This window comes from Scyliorhinus torazame, chromosome 7, assembly GCF_047496885.1.
Source record: "Scyliorhinus torazame isolate Kashiwa2021f chromosome 7, sScyTor2.1, whole genome shotgun sequence".
In the NCBI taxonomy this organism is placed as follows: domain Eukaryota; kingdom Metazoa; phylum Chordata; class Chondrichthyes; order Carcharhiniformes; family Scyliorhinidae; genus Scyliorhinus; species Scyliorhinus torazame.
Genome location: NC_092713.1, coordinates 130919472 through 130936231, shown reverse-complemented (window position 1 = coordinate 130936231; position 16760 = coordinate 130919472). Strand labels below are relative to the sequence as shown.

Here is a 16760-nt window from a genome sequence, read left to right as displayed (position 1 = left end):
TATGTTCTATGCAAATACTCAGGTACTTGTATGTTTAAAGCCTAAGACCACTCAGTCAAGATATTTAATTTCATCTACTTAAATTAAAATGTTGATATTTGGCGATTTGGTTGCCTCTGAATAAATGTGATAATTTTCAGTGTCATAATCTATGTTTGAATTTTGATTTGGCCGTAAATGGCAATTTGCATATATATCATATTTAATGTAGTAATAACATCTCAAGACATTTCACATGAACGTATCAGAATAGCAGAAGTTGCATCTACTCTCTTGAAAGTGAAAATTGAGCTTGTAGGCCTTGAACTCTGTTCACCTGTTCTACAATTCACTTTTGCAGTTGATACAAATCACTGGGTTTTCTCATCTGTTTTTAATGGTTACTCTGCTGTCTTTAGGGTAGTCAATGATCTATTTTATTTGCATAGACAAACACATTAGCTTTTACCTATTCTTCCTATTTGTTGTTCATAACTAGTTGCGTTTGTGCTCAATGGATTGTGTACGAACATTCCAGGCTTGCCTGCTTTTCTTTGTCTTGCAATTGGCTTTTTGTTTGCAGGTATCCCTGTGCTTCAGTTTGTAGTTTCAGCTTTTGGATTCTACACAATGTCTTGTTAGCTGCCTGATTTCTGCTGGAGAAAATTATACTGTGCAGGGGTGGTGATGTCTGTTTTCAAAATGATTGATAAAAGGCTTTTGGAATTGCAAATGTTATCTTGCGCTTTTTGAACCTGACCAAAGAAACAAGTAAAATATTAAAATTCTTATTTTGTGTTTGCCACATCTGAATAACCTAATATAAAATTGTCACCGTCTATGGGGAGTTATTATCCTTTGTGTAAAATACAAGTGCAAGTTCCTCAATGGTTCTACACTGACACATCCCTTCACCTATTTTTTTAACATACAAGTGTGTTAATTATACCTCATTTGTTACACTGTCTTGTGTAGACAATGTAGAAAACTCTGATATTGTGGTTTTCTCAAATCCGTTTAATGTTTGCAAGGAAAGTAATCTTTTTGTATTTCTAGCTGATTTAAAATGATCAATAGTTTAAATATAACTGATAAGTCATAAAAGTATTGTATTAAGGGCAGCACGGTGGTGTAGTGATTAGCATTGCTGCCTCACGGTGCCGAGGTCCCAGGTTCGATCCCGGCTCTGGGTCACTGTCCTTGTGGAGTTTGCACGTTCTCCCCGTGTATGCGTGGGTTTCGCCCCCACAACCCAAAGACATGCATGGTGGGTGGATTGGCCACACTAAATTGCCCCTTAATTGGAAAAAATTAATTGGGTACTCTTTTAAAAAAAAAAATTGTTTTAAATAAACGTATTGTATTAAATAAAGCTAGAGGACAAATTGATTTTGTATAGATTACAAATTTAGTTTTGTCACTTTTAAAATCTGTACTATGTGGGTTTATTAAAACAGTTGTTGCCACTGACAAGATTTTCTGAGCAAATATCTATGCATATTAAGCTAAAACATGTTAAAGTTAACTTATTCTTGTAATTGCAAATGTAATGTCACACCGAACTTTGGAGTTTTATCTGTCTCCATGTACTTAATGGCATAATTTACCAGGTAGCATTGGCAGGTTAAAACAGATTATTGCTGTGTCATTTCTAGAGCTGCTCTTTCCATGAAGCTTGGTGTTGCTACTTGAAAAGGCAATTAATCACTAACACCACATGTTAAACTAAATACGACGTGCTGCACAACTATGAATATTATTGTTAACTGCCTTTACATTAACTATACACAAACAATTGTTTTTTTATATTCTTTAATCCAGTTGAAATAAAGTGTTAGGAAAAATATTTAATGCTATGACATTTAATGCCTTTTTGTTCTTGTATATCTCTCCATAAAGCTACACCACCCAAGCAGCTGCACAGGCAGGTCAACAGCTTCCAAGCTTTTACTAGTACTTCTCTGTAACTTAGGAAGTCCACGAAAGTGATCATAGTGACTTTGAAGGGATCTAAACTCTTCGTTCAGCATGGACCAAATGGCCAACCTCCATAGTGAGGGCAGAAGCATGCGAAGTTGAATTTTCTTAATTCAAATTTGTTTATGATAAAATCACTTGGTTTTACAACAAATCTTGCTAATCAGTCTTAACAGGATGCATTTTAATTTGCCAGTTTATTCCATAAGTAACGATGAGCAAGGAATGATGCTTCTATTTGGCGTCAAAGAAGGATGCAAATTCCTTCTATGGCAGAGTTTGGACCACACTCATTCACCATGGCCAGTAGTCTACCCTTGGAATGGAGTAGAACAGTGTCTGAACCACCACCAATGCACGTCCCATTTATAAACACTTTTGGAACCTGTACAGGAAAATAAGAAGTGTTGAGTAATTTGGGTTGCAAGCTAATATTGTATATTTATTAAATTTCCATGTTTATATCCTCCATTCTCTAATATGAATTGCATCGCATACTTTAAAAGCTTGTGTGAATGTTGTTGATAACAAGTAAGATTATGCACAAATGGAAGGTCTCCAGTTTTCTCTCCCTCTTCCCAGGCTACAACTTTGCTAAAGTAGGAGTTAGTTCCTCAAACACACTCCTGCATATTTTCCCCTTTATTTTCAACTTTCTTTTGTTAACATTTTTCTCTCTGTTTCCACAATATTTTCCCCTTCCTTGACCCCACCTCCTCATCTCCTCCTGCAAGTGGTGTTGGGGGTGGCTGCAAGAGGCTAAAGATGTGCAGTGAGACAACAAGAGGGAGTGGGCCTCGGCAGTCTACTGCTAAGTACCTCTCGGAATTGTAATTCTTCCTGCCCGGGAAGACAGATAAACTTCAACAGACAGAGGAGGAATGGTTGTGCTGTGGCTTGCATATGTTTTTCTGCTAAATATAGCCCTCAGTGTCTCCTTGATTTGTAGTCCTGGAGATTTTTTTAGATTTGTATGTAACTTGCCCCAGTTGACATGGGAGTGTGTACACCAAAGATCCAAAACATTCTGATGGCTGAGTGCATTATGTTAAGAGAGGAGTAATTGTGAAGTTTGCAAGCTTGCAATAATGAACAACATTGTTTGAACAAACTTGTTCAAAAAAATTTAATAAACAACCGCTCTGATTAGATGCATGAGAGGTATTGTCTTTGGTGGAGGCTTACCACATCGTGGGTCAGTGTGTTCACAAAGAGTGGAAAATTGGAAGGGGGTGAGATATGTTCAAACATTTGGAAAACCATTATTCTAATATCAGAACTAAAGTGGATCCATATGATACATAGCATATCACACAATGATACAGGGCCCTGTAAAATAGATTTGTAAAGAAAGGATATATTCTAAGTTAAAATTACATCTACCTTTTCAACAACAGAAATCCTGGTTCAAGCAAAGAATTGAATGTGCAAGATTAAATAAATCTTGATGATCTTTTAGTATATTTACCTTTCAACTTCCTACCCCATATTTGAATCTTTAATTCCTCTGTCTTATCTCTTTACAGTATAATATAGAACTCTAATAGACTTACTGTCTTTATACCAGTCATTTCAGTAAGAATACACTGGAGATGCGCACCATCATTCCGGAGATCTAATTCAATTGCTTTGTAAGGAATGCCCAGGTCTGTAAATATGTTCTTCACAATATCACAGTAAGGGCATGTGGTTTTGGAAAAGATCACAACACGATTTTGTGTAATTGTGTCCTGAAAGAAATTAATTCAAGAGTTTTATTTTCAATTTCTGTTAATAAAATATTTTTCTCCTTTTGCTTCTTATTCGATTACTAAGTTGAAGTTTAACATATCTCACTAGATTTGTCTATCCTAATAATTTCGGTAAAGCATGTTGCTTATTCAGTTGCATATGTACACACATCTGTTCTGTGACTGGCTTTGTAATGAAAATGCTTCAGCCAGGAGGAAAGAGAAAGGCAACCTGGTCTAAAGTCTGTCCTATAATCACTGTCGATGCTTTTTCTTAAGAAGATCATCTTTTCCAAGACTTGCCGTTATTCTCTCAACACCTCCCTTGTCTCGGATTTGTCACTGTCCAACATTTTGAATTGGATGGACAGCAAATGCCTCCAACTAAATATCGGGACGGCCAACATTTGGTGCATGCTACAAACTCTGTTCCTTGACCACCATTTCTATCTCTCTTCTTGGTGACTGAAGCTGAGCCAGAGTATGAAGTGTTTGTGATGTGTTTGACTCCGAGATCATCTTCAAACCACAAAGCCACATCACCAAGATTGCCTCCTTCAATCTCCATAATATTGGCTGACTTATCACCCACTCTTTTTATTAATTTACGGGATATGGTCACCAGCAATTATTGCCCATCCCTATTTGCCCTTCAGAAGGTGATGGGTGTCGCCAGTTAGGCCAGCAATTATTGCCCATCCCTAGTTGCCCTTCAAAAGTTAGTGGTGAGTTACCTTCTTGAACCGCTGCAGTCCTTAAGGTGTAGGTACACCCATTGTGTTCTTAGGGAGGGATATCTAGGAGGTTGCCCCAGCGACTGAAGGAACGGTGATATATTTCCAAGTCAGGGTGGTGAGTAACTTGGAGGGGAACCTCCAGGTGGTGGGTTTCTCAGGTATCTGCTGTTCTTATCTTTCTAGATGGTAGTGGTCATAGGTTTGGAAGGTGCTTTCTGAGGAACCTTGGTGAGTGACTGCAGTGCATCTTGTAGATGGTACACATGGCTGCCACTGTTTGTCTGTAGTGGAGGGTTTAAATGTTTGTGGAAGGGGTAGCAATCAAGCAGGCTACTTTGTCCTGGATGGTGTTGAGCTTCTTGAGTGTTGTTAGAGCTGCACTCATCCAGGCAAATGGAGAGTATTCAATTACACTCCTGGCTTGTGCCTTGTAGATGGTGGACAGGCTTTGGGTGGGGGTCAGGAGGTGGGTTACTTGTCGTAAGATTCCAAGCCTTTGACCTGCCCTGGTAGCTACAGTATTAATATGGCTCGTCCTTTTCAGTTTCTGACCAATGGTAACCCCCAGGATGTTGCTTGTGGGGGATTCAGTGATGGTAATGCTATTGAATGTAAGGGGCGGTGGTTAGATCCTCTTTTGCAGGAAATGGTCTTTGCCTGGCACTTGTGTAGCACGAATGTAACTTACCACTTGTTAACCCAAGCCTGGATATTGACCAGATATTGCTGCATTTGGACACTGCCTGTTTCATTATCTGAGGAATGGCGATGGTGCTGAACATTGTGCAGTCATCCGCAAACATCCCCACTTCTGACCTTATGATGGAAGGGAGGTCATTGATGAAGCAGCTGAAGATAGTTGGGTCTAATCCACTACCCTGAGGAACTCCTGCAGTGCTGTCCTGGAGCTGAGATGATTGACCTCGAACCACCCCAAACATTTTCCTTTGTGCCAGGTATGACTCCAACCATTGGAGAGTTTCCCCCATTATTCCCAGTAACTCCAGTTTAGCTGGGACTCCTTGATGCCATACTCGGTAAAATGCTGCCTTGATGTCAAGGGCAGTCACTCTCACCTCACCCCAAGCATTCAGCTCTTTTGTCCATGTTGAACCAAGGCTGTAATGAGGTCAGGAGCTGAGTGACGGTGGCAAAACCCAAACTGAATGTCCGTGAGCAGGTTATTGCTGAGTAAGTGCTGCCTGACAGCACTGTTGATGACTCCTTCCATCACTTTGCTGAAGATAGAGAGTAGACTGATAGGCCAGTAATTTGCTGGGTTGGATTTGTCCTGTTGTCTATAGGACACACCTGGGCAACTTTCTGGGTAGATTATAGTGTTCTAGCTGTACTAGAACAGCTTGGCCAGGGGTTCGGCAAGTTCTGGAGCACAAGTCTTCAGTACTATTGCCGGGATATTGTCAGGGCCCAGAGCCTTTGCAGTATCCAGTGCTTTGAGCCATTTCTTGATATCACGTGGAGTGAATCGTATTGGCTGAAGACTGACATCTGTGATGCTGGAGACCTCCAGAGGAGATCGAGTTAGATCATCCACTCAGCACTTCCCGCTGAAAATTGTTGCGAATGCTTCAGCCTTTTCTTTTGCACAGATGTGCTGGGCTCCTCCATCATTGAGGATGGGGATATTTGTACAGCCTCCTCCTCCAGTGAGTTGTTTAATTGTCCACCACCATTCATGGCTGGATGTGGCAGGACTACAGAGCTTAGATCTGATGTGTTTGTTGTGGAATTGCTTAGCTCTGTCTGTTACTGCTTATGCTGTTTGGCACACAAGTAGTCCTGTGTTGTAGCTTCACCAGTTTGACACCTTATTTTTCGGTAAACATGATGTTGCTCCTGGCATGCTATCCTGTACTCTTCATTGAGCCAGGGTTGATCCCCTGGCTTGGGTAATGGTAGAGTGGGGGATATCCTGGGCCATGAGGTTGCAAATTGTGTTTGAATACAATTCTGCTGCTGATGGCACACAGCGCCTCATGGATGCCCAGACTTGAATTGCTAGATTTGTTTGAAGTTTATCTCATATGGTTTGGTGGTAGTGCCACACAACGCGATGTGTGCGGTGGTCACTTCCATCTGCAGCAGGCAGATTGGTGAGGTTGAAGGTCAAGTGTGTATTTCCCTCTTGTTGGTTCCCTCACCACCTGCTGCAGTCCCAGTGTAGCAGCTATGTCCTTTATGACCGGGCCAGCTTGGTCTGTGGTGGTACTACCGAGCCACTCTTGGTGATTACATTGAAGTCCCCTAACCAAAGCATTCCTCCAAGTGGTGTTCAATACGGAGGAATACTGATTCATCAGCTCATAGTGGCCGGTGTGGTAATCAGCAGGAGGTTTCCTTGCCCATGTTTAACCAGAAGCCATGGGACTTCATGGGGTCTAGAATTGATGTTGAGGACTCTTTTCTGCTGGGTCTGCCCTGCCGGTGAGACAGGTGTCCGGGACACTGACTATGTTAGGCTGTGCTTAACTAGTCAGTTAGACAGTTCTCCCAACTTTGGCACAAGCCCCCTGATGTTAGTAAGGAGAACTTTGCAGGGTCGACAGGGTTGGGGTTGCTGTTGTCATTGTGGGGTGGTCTGTCGGTTTCACTTCTGTTTTCATAGCGATTGAATACAACAGAATGGCTTGCTAGGCCATTTCAGAGGGCATTTAAGAGTCAACTACCTTGCTGTGGATCTGGAGGATGTCGGCCAGACTTCCTGAGTGAACTAGATGGGGGTTTTATGACAATCGACAGTGGTTTCATTCGACTTTTAGTTCCAGATATTTTATTGAGTTTTAAATTCCATCACCTGTCGTAGTGGGATTCGAACATTGGTCCAGATCATTATCGTGTGTCTCTGGATTACTAGTCCAGGGACACTACTACTATGCCACCGTCTCCCATGTACCGAACACTGGTGGTGCATTTATTACTTGTTCTGTCCGAAGCCTGAAATTAACAGGCATAAAATCTCTTGAAAGGGCAATCAAACTCATTTACCTCTTGCCTGGTCATCTTTAGCCCCATGCAAACTTGTGTTCAGCCAAAGCACTGATGATGGTTTCTCAACCACCAAGTCCCGTGCACCCATAACGTTTTTGCTGACCTATTCTAGCTCCCAACCTGACAGCACCTCAATTTTAAAATTCTGATCCATGTTTATAAATCCCTCCATGATCTCTATCTCTAACCCTCTGTGCACCGCTTCACTTGACCCTAAACCGGGGCCTACAGAATATATGCCGTCTCGCTCAAGCTATCCGTCTCCTCAGAACAAACAAATGATAAAAACAAGCAATTTTAGTCGGGCGTTTCAAATGGTTTCATTAGCAAACTCGTCCCTCCTAACTTCAAAAGTCACAAATGAGAAATGTTAGATATAATGTGTTCGCAAAATCGCACCTGAATTATCGGGAACTCACATGAATAATCTGGAAAGCAGTGGCGTCAGTATATGACTGGCATGTCTGTGGTCCGGAGAATATACCCCCCATCTTGTTAGTTCTGTCCAAGACCTGGAATTAACAGGCATAAGAATCTCTTTAAAAGGCAATCAAGCTCAATTACAATGTTATTTCGTTTGCAGCGTGAGGTGTTATTGTATCGTCCCCCCCCCCCCATTAAAATGATACATAACCTGTTGAATAGACGTTGAACTGGGGTAAAGACTTTCCCAGCTCGAACATCCCAGACGCTCAGGAACGGTGCTCTTTGAAGATCGATCTCAACGTGGCGTCCTGATTCTGGTCCAAAACAATGGGGTGTGTTGTAAACCAGTCACATCACGTAAGCCTTTGTGATGTGGGTATTAAACAGCTCACCTCGGGGGGCGGGGGTGGAGGGACGCTAAAATCCTGTTAAACGGTGAATTAAAAACAAAACGCAACCACTCAAAAGTAATATTAATAAACTAAAAGTGCAACGATTGTGACTTCAGGTTGGCATCTGAATGGCCGCGTTTTCCCGTAACTGGCTACACTGTTTGATCAACCGGCAGTATGGACCTTGCCATCCTTTGTCCTGTAGAGCGTTGAGCCTCAGGTCATTGAGTGGGTTAATATTCAAATTTAGCAAAAAAGCAACTTGTGAAGTTCATAATGGATATTATGGGTGGAGTGATGGTGGGAAACATAAGAAAGAAGTGCAGGGATAGACCTTCCATCTGACACACCATTCACGGGTCTTCAGCCTCAACTCCACCTTTCAGCGCTATTCTCATAACCCCGAGTACCTCAAACTCGTTTGATTCCTGCCTTAAATATGATCAAGAACTAAGGAACCACATCTCTCTGAAGTAGATAATGCCAAATTATTTTTCACCCAGAATGTGGTGGCAGTCTGGAACTCACTGCCTGAAAGGGTGGTGGAGGCAGACCCTCATAATGTTTAAGAATTATTAGATGTGCACCTGTATTGACAAGGCATAAATGCTATGGACCAAGTGCTGGAAATGGGATTAGAGTACTGAGGCTGAAGGGCCGTTTCTGTACTGTAGACCTCTATGAGGCAATGACTTACAACAGTGAAGATAATTATCTTTGAGAATTCTTAATATCCCAGAGGTGTATGCAAATCTACAATCTAATTTCAATGATCAGATAAAGGAGACCATAAATTGTGAAAGATAATCAGAACTCCTGATTTTAATCTAAATGGAAAAAATATTTGTTTTACAAATCTAGAAAGGTTCTTTGGTAATAGTTACAACCTAGTGTGCCATTCAAACCTAGTTACATCTAATTAACAAGATGTGACATTTTCGGGAACTTTGAACAGTGATGTTATGTTGGAAAAGGAAAAGTTAATCACTGAACAGAATCAAATTATGGCCATGTTTGCATTCACTGTTCTTCAATAATTCTAAATAGTTCATAAAGCAAAATGCCATGGACGCTTAAAAATCTGAACGAGAGCTAGAAAATGCTGAAAGTACTCAGAACCTCCAGTGGAAGGTCTTCAACATTAAATTGTTTCAGCATCCCAACCAATCCAGGTTTTGATCGAAACAGAAATCGAGGGAAGGGGATGAAATTAGGGAATGTTGCCAATTTGTTAGACGTACGAGTGACGGGGATGAAGTTGCTGAGGATTTTGACATGGTGAGTTGAAAGGGGGAATAGGAACACATAATAGGAGAGATGTAAGTGAGGACAATGAAACAATGGAGGCACCAGGCTGTGACGGGAATTTGCAGAGGAGGATAAAATTGGGAATTTAGGCACATTGAGGGATGGTGATGAGCAAATGAAATGTGACAAAGGCAAGATGATATATGAGTAGACTGTGCAGTTTGCTGAATGTAGGAATTTCAGATATATTGTATTATATGTAATTGGCGCAGTAAGGGTTAAAACCCTGGATTAGTGTGGGACTGCTGCAGTCTTGTTTTTACAGTTCTGGTTTGAAAGGCTTTTTGGAGGCAGAGGTGCAATTGAAGCATCAGAAGAGTTAAGGTCATGGAATGTTATTTATATAAATAGGGTTCCCTGGGAAGTAGATAATAGAGGCATTGTATTTAGCTTAGTAAGGTGATGTGGTTAGTGGGAGGAGCCAAGGGCTGAAGCAGTCCGGTGTTGAGTTTAGAGTTTTGAAATTCTGTTCAGATCTGACTGTGAACAGACCAGCAGTTTCTGGAGAAACAGTGAGTTTACATCTGTCCGTGAACAGACCAGCGTCTCTCAAAGCAGTTTAGTTAAAAAGATTTTGCCTGTGAACAGAAGAGTTTCTGAAAAGGCTGGTAGGGTAAATAGTGGTTTGACACAGGCAAGAACCTGCAGCAAGTTCCTGAAGGATCTCTCTTTCTCAAAGTGGTTTACCCAAGACATCTTTTTACAGCAAGTATTCGTCAGTCTAACTGTATTGAAAAGTGGAATTTGATCTGAGATGGGGTTTGCTTGAGTGGTGGAAAAAGATAGCAGTTAGGATTTAGTGTTTCATTATTAAGCATTGTTTAACTGGTAACTATAAGCTATTTTCTTTATGATGAAGTTAGTAATACTGTGTTGGTAATAAAGTTTGTTTTAATATATTATTTCCCTATTTGTGCATGGAATCACTCCTGGAGTGAAGTATCCTTTCCTGACATCTTAAAAATTAAATAAAATGTTGGTGTTACTGTCCAGTATCCTAGCAACTGCTGGAGTCTGGTCTGGGATCATGACAGGCGTTGAAGTTCCAAAATTAATTTGGATTCATATAAAAGGGTTTCTTTCCATCTTTACTAACTTTTCTAAAAAGTGGACCAAGTTTATTTTGCCTATCAGGAGATTGCATCACTATCTAGCAGGGGAACAAGAGGGGTGATGGGGCAGCCTGAATGGACTAGACTGTTTTGTTCCCTTACCATTATTGCTATGTGACTATGCTCTTTGGTCTGATTGTCTTTTATTGTCCAATGAAAAAATAATTTTTGATGGCTTTTGCTTTGATGTTGGTACATCTCCACATCAAGCTTGCTGACCAGCCATTGGCATGTTGGAAGGAGTTGCAGGTTGACATTCAACCTGTTAGCCAAGTTATGGACACACTGTCCTTAAGTCCTGGGGTGGGACAGAACCCAGAGATTCAGACTCCAAGGCAGGGATGCTACCCTCTTTGGCACAAGACCTCCTGAACACATTATTTAGGGGTTATATATATTTATTTTCTGTCGGATGTTGAATGGAAATGACAAGCTGACTTACCAATCTATGTTCTCCCCTTGATAACATACTTCAGGCTGGAAACGTACTATCTTTTAAGTCAAGGGTGCAAACCTTCATACTTGTAACCCTTGGAGCTGCTCTAGTATTTAATGACTTGAATTGTGCAATACTAAATATGGCAATGCTGTCAGTGTTTATTTACTGAAATTAACAGCAACTTCTGGGGTACATGCAAGATTAAATACAAAAGTCCAGAATTTGAAACCTACACAGACTACAATTAGAAATCATTGAACTAATTAGAACTCTTTCTTTTCTGCTATACTATCACTGCTAAAATGTTCCTTAAAAAGTTACACCTTGTTGGGCAGCAAATAAAGGCATGGTCAGGTCGTGGGGGAAGGGTTGCACTCGCTTAGGGACACTGTTGACAGCGCCTCTGACGTTCTCGCCAGCCAGGTACTCCACAAATCCGGTGGCGGTGGCGGCCCTGAGGGAGTGGGGAAGCACCTGAGGTTGGAGGGTGCCTCGGTTTGGGCTTCGATTTGCTGAAATCACAGGTTTGCTCCAGGGGAGCTGGACGCGGGGCCCTGGGGGTGGCGGCGGGCGGGGATTGAGTGCTTTTGAGACCTATTCATGGGGGGCAGCTTCCCGAGCTTGGAGGGACTGGCAGAGTAGAATGAGCTGCTCGGCGGGAATGGGTGCGAGTCTATGTGAGGAAACAGGTGTCGTCTTTTCCTGACCTGCCGCCCCCCGGGGTTGCAAGAGAAGGTGGTGTCGAAAGCAGGGGTTGGTGAGGACAGGGTGTCGGAGATCTACAAGGAATTAATGGACATGGACATTAATGGGCAGCACGGTAGCACAAGTGATTATCACTGTGGCTTCACAGCGCCAGGGTCCCAGGTTCGATTCCCCGCTGGGTCACTGTCTGTGCGGAGTTTGCACGTTCTCCCCGTGTCCGCGTGGGTTTCCTCCGGGTGCTCCGGTTTCCTCCTACAGTCCAAAGACGTGCAGGTTAGGTGGATTGGCCATGCTAAATTACCCGTAGTGTCCATAAAGGTTAGGAGGAGTTATTGGGTTACGGGGATAGGGTGGAAGTGAGGGCTTAAGTGGTCGGTGCAGACTCGATGGGCCGAATGGCCTCCTTCTGCACTGTATGTTCTATGTAATCTATGTAATCTATGGAGGGTGTCCCGATAGGGGAAGTTAAGCGGAAGTGGGAGGAAAAGCTGCAGGGGCTGTTGGGAGGCTGGGTTATGGGAGGAGGCTCTGAGGGGGGTGAATACATCCTCTTTGTGCGCTAGGTTTAGCCTCATTCAATTCAAAGTAGTCCACAGGGTGCATATGTCTACGGCCAGAATGAGCAGGTTTTTTGAGGGGGTGGAGGATAGGTGTGGGCGGTGCACGGGGGGACGGCCCGCGAACCATGTCCACATGGGTTCGCTGACATGAAGTCTGAGGTGCTGAGGGTGAAGGTGGTCATGAGCCCTGAAGTGGTGATTTTTGGAGTGTTGGAAGGCCCGGGAGTCCAGGAGGCAAGAGAGGCCGACATCTTGGCCCTTGCCTCCCTGGTAGACCGGAGACAAATCTTGTTGGATTGGTGGGACTGGAGCCGCCGAAACCGGGGGTGGGGGTGTGTGTTCGCCATGAGAGGGACTGTGGAGGGGTTTGCCTGGAGATTGAAACCGTTTATCGACTTCTTCAAGGATAGTTACAACATCAGCGGAGTGGGGGGAGGGGGAGGGAATCTTTGGGGTTAATAAAGGAGGCAGAGTGGGTGGAGGGTAACGGCAGGGTGGGTGGGGCACGGGGGTGTTTGTTATTTATTTGTTATGTGATTTGCTGTTTGTTCTCTTTCTGGTTTTGGTTGTGTTTGATGTGTATATATACAAATGCCTTCATAAAAACATTTCTGTCCAGGCCAGGGCTGAGGAGAACAAACGGGCAACAAACCAAAAAGAACAGTCTGACTTCCGATGACAGGAATATGCTGAGAGGTCGCACATCAGGTGGCTCTCCTCCCGCCAACCTGCAAAATAGGCACTTTCTGCCCGAAAAACAGCCACAAACGATACAAATCATCCCCACACCACTAACAAAATGAATAAAGAAGGAAAAATGCTGGACAACAGCCAGTCCAGAGGCTGAGTGGAGACCAGAAGTGGGAAAAGCCTGGACAAACAACAAGCGGCTGAACCGACCAGTGCACGAGGCAGTGAAACACTGATTTCGCCAGAGCGAGAGGAACCGACCCGCCGCACGAGAAGCGCCCCCCTCACCAGGGGATGGATGGAGGATGTTCCTCTCGAGAGTTGAAGGAACACTGAGAAGAGACAAAATTGGACATACAAGCTGCGGTGAAGTGTGCGGTGGCGAAGCTCTAGCAAACATGCAGGTGGCCCTGGACAAAGCCGAAAAATTACTGGAGGCCCAGGAGGCAACACTTAAAGATCTGGAGAGGGCTGCTACGGACCAGAGTGACTGGATCGGTGCCCCGGAGAGGAGGTGGCAAGTCTGGTCGCCACACAAGGCAACCTGAGAGGAAAGGCTGAGGATCAAGAGAACAAGGCGGCAGAACCTGCGAATCGAAGGCCTACCGGAGTGGATCGAAGGTAGGAACCTCACCTCAGACACTATGTGGCCCAAATGCTGGGTAACCTGGTAGGAAGGGACAACATCCCCAACCCACCAGTCACTCTGACTAAAGCCCAAAACTGGGGAACAGCCGAGGGTGATAATTGCAAAAATGCACCGGTACCAGGACTGGGAAAGAATCCTGCGCTGGGTCAGGCAGTCCAAAAACTGCAGCTGGGAAGGTCTGAAGATCCTTATCTATCAGGATATTGGGGCTGACCTGGCCAAACACCGAGCCAAATTTAACAAAGTGAAGGCCGACCTGTACAGAAATGGCGTGAGATTTGGAATGCTGTACCTAGCCAAGCTCTGGGTCACGTATCCAGGCAGGGAGCACATTTGCACGGTCCTGACACATTAGTCACAGAGAACGAACTGGAGAAGCGACAGCAGGGGCAACAATAAAGAGCCCACAGAATGAGACTCTGATAACACAATGTGTTAACGAAAAAAGGTTCTCTTCCTCTTACAGTCTGTACAGCTAACAGTGGACCATTGCCACAGTGACTGCGTTACGTGGGAGAGGACTGCCTCATTTAGGAGGCGAGAGTGGTAAGAGAGGGAAGGATGAGCAAGTACAGCTAAGTACGGGGAAAGGTGAGGGAAATGGCGGACAGGAAGCCCAGAGATCGGGCAACGGGAGGAAGTGCAACAAGCCCTGGGAGGGGGGGCCACCACACTAGCAAGGTAGCTAGCACCAGGATTCATGAAGAAGAAAGAGGCTGTGGCACGTCCCCCACAAGGGGGAAGGCACTTGGCAGGGGAGGGGCAGATAATGGGCACAGAGGGTTAACCAGGGGAAGGGGGGAGGGCGGTTAGCTATGGGATGGGGGGGGGTGGAGAAGACTGGGGGGGGGGGGGAGGGAAGACATCATAAGGGAGGGAAAGGTGAAGACAATAGGCCACATGTGGCGACTTGGAACAAAATGGTGCTGCAAGCAACCACTTTGGAAGGTCCCTGAACAAAGGGAAACTCCGGAGTCCAGGGGCGCGTCCACCATGTAAGTATGGTTGATCCCACAGGAGCGGGGGGGACAAAAAACCCCCCATCAGGATAGTTCTCTGGAATGTTAAGGGACTTAACGGCCCAGTGAAAAGATCTAGAGTCTTCGCCCACCTGAAAAGCATGAAAGCCGACATAGTCTTCCTCCAAGAGACACACCTGAGGGAGAAGGGCTGACTGTGGGTAAGGGAGGGCTGGTTGGGACAGACCTACCATTCCTGCTATGGGATGAGGGCCAAGTGGGGTAGTCATTTGCTAAATAAGAGGACCATGTTCATGGCGACAAAGACGGTTACGGACCCAGGGGTTCGGTACATCATGGTCAGCGGTGTACTGGACAGGGCACTGGTAGCCCTCGTTAACGTGTACGGTCCCAAATGGACGACATGGCGTTTATAAAGAAGACCATGGCGGAAATCCCTGACACAGATATGCACCGACTGATCATGGGGTGGGGGGACTTTAACTGTGTACTGGATCCACGGACATACAGGTCATACCCCAAGCGGGAAAGACCTCCAACATGGCGACGGAACTCAACGTATTCATGGAGCAGATGGGGGCCCATAGCGATTCACCCACCCAGGGGTGAAAGAGTTTTCCTTCTCCCAAATACATAATGTTTATTCACGGAACAACCTCCTTTATAGTGGGGAAATCGGTGCTTCCAGGGCTAGTAAGGGCATAATACTCCACGATTGTAATCTCCGACCACACTCCACGTTACATAATAATAATAATCTTTATTGTCACAAGTAGGTTTACATTAACACTGCAATGAAGTTACTATCAAAAGCCCCTAGTCACCACATTCCGGCACCTGTTTGGGTACACTGAGGGAGAATTCAGAATGTCAAAATTACCCAATAGCCGGAGCACCCGGAGGAAATCCACACAGACACGGGAAGAACGTGCAGACTCTGCACAGACAGTCACCCAAGCCAGAATCGAACTTGGGACACGAGAGCTGTGAAGCAACAGTGCTAACCATTGTGCTACCGTGCCGCCCAATATGGATGCGAGGTTGGAGATGTACCCAATGCCCCCTGTGGTGGTTGGACATGGCCCTCCTGGCCGATGTTGCCTTTTTTACCTACTGTAAATATGGCAGTCAGTGAGGTTGCCCTCCTCTCTTTGGATATCAATATTCTATTGCTCAGAGTCGCCAGGTATCAAATGACCTGCGGTCGTTCCCCTGAGAAACAAGTATACCGCTTTGGATACTTGTGGGGGGGACGACTTACCAGGGGTAAGCCATGGGGTACAGACCTCTGGCACAGAGTCTGTCCCTGTTGCTCAGAAGGGAAGGGGGGAGAGGAGCAGAGCATTAGTAATTGGGGACTCTATAGTCAGGGGCACAGATAGGAGATTTTGTGGGAGCGTCAGAGACTCACGTTTGGTATGTTGCCTCCCAGGTGCAAGGGTACGTGATGTCTCGGATCGTGTTTTCCGGGTCCTTAAGGGGGAGGGGGAGCAGCCCCAAGTCGTGGTCCACATTGGCACTAACGACATAGGTAGGAAAGGGGATAAGGATGTCAGGCAGGCTTTCAGGGAGCTAGGATGGAAGCTCAGAACTAGAACAAACAGAGTTGTTATCTCTGGGTTGTTGCCCGTGCCACGTGATAGTGAGATGAGGAATAGGGAGAGAGAGCAATTAAACACGTGGCTACAGGGATGGTGCAGGCGGGAGGGATTCAGATTTCTGGATAACTGGGGCGCTTTCTGGGGAAGGTGGGACCTCTACAGACAGGATGGTCTACATCTGAACCTGCGGGGCACAAATATCCTGGGGGGGAGATTTGTTAGTGCTCTTTGGGGGGGTTTAAACTAATGCAGCAGGGGCATGGGAACCTGGATTGTAGTTTTAGGGTAAGGGAGAATGAGAGTATAGAGGTCAGGAGCTCAGATTTGACGTCGGAGGAGGGGGCCAGTGTTCAGGTAGGTGGTTTGAAGTGTGTCTACTTCAATGCCAGGAGTATACGAAATAAGGTAGGGGAACTGGCAGCATGGGTTGGTACCTGGGACTTCGATGTTGTGGCCATTTCGGAGA

General features: G+C 44.9%; 1 protein-coding gene across 3 annotated transcripts; it reads right to left on the bottom strand.

Annotated features, from left to right (window-relative positions):
• Nucleotides 1–354: 354 nt before the first annotated feature.
• Nucleotides 355–8286, bottom strand: LOC140426559 (uncharacterized). Of its 3 annotated transcripts, none has more exons than XM_072511490.1 (4): nt 8067–8286; nt 7852–7944; nt 3510–3686; nt 355–734 (listed from the first exon to the last, which is right to left on the bottom strand). In XM_072511490.1, exons 2-4 carry the CDS (start codon nt 7921–7923, stop codon nt 618–620), a joined length of 366 nt encoding a protein of 121 aa, XP_072367591.1. In that variant the 5' UTR covers nt 7924–7944; nt 8067–8286; the 3' UTR covers nt 355–617. The 3 variants fall into 3 exon arrangements, 2 of the variants coding, with proteins under 2 accessions (XP_072367591.1, XP_072367590.1); XR_011948229.1 differs by lacking the exon at nt 355–734 and adding an exon at nt 1636–2341 and having other exon boundaries at nt 7832–7944; XM_072511489.1 differs by lacking the exon at nt 355–734 and adding an exon at nt 1662–2341.
• Between the last annotated feature and the right edge of the window lie 8474 nt (nt 8287–16760).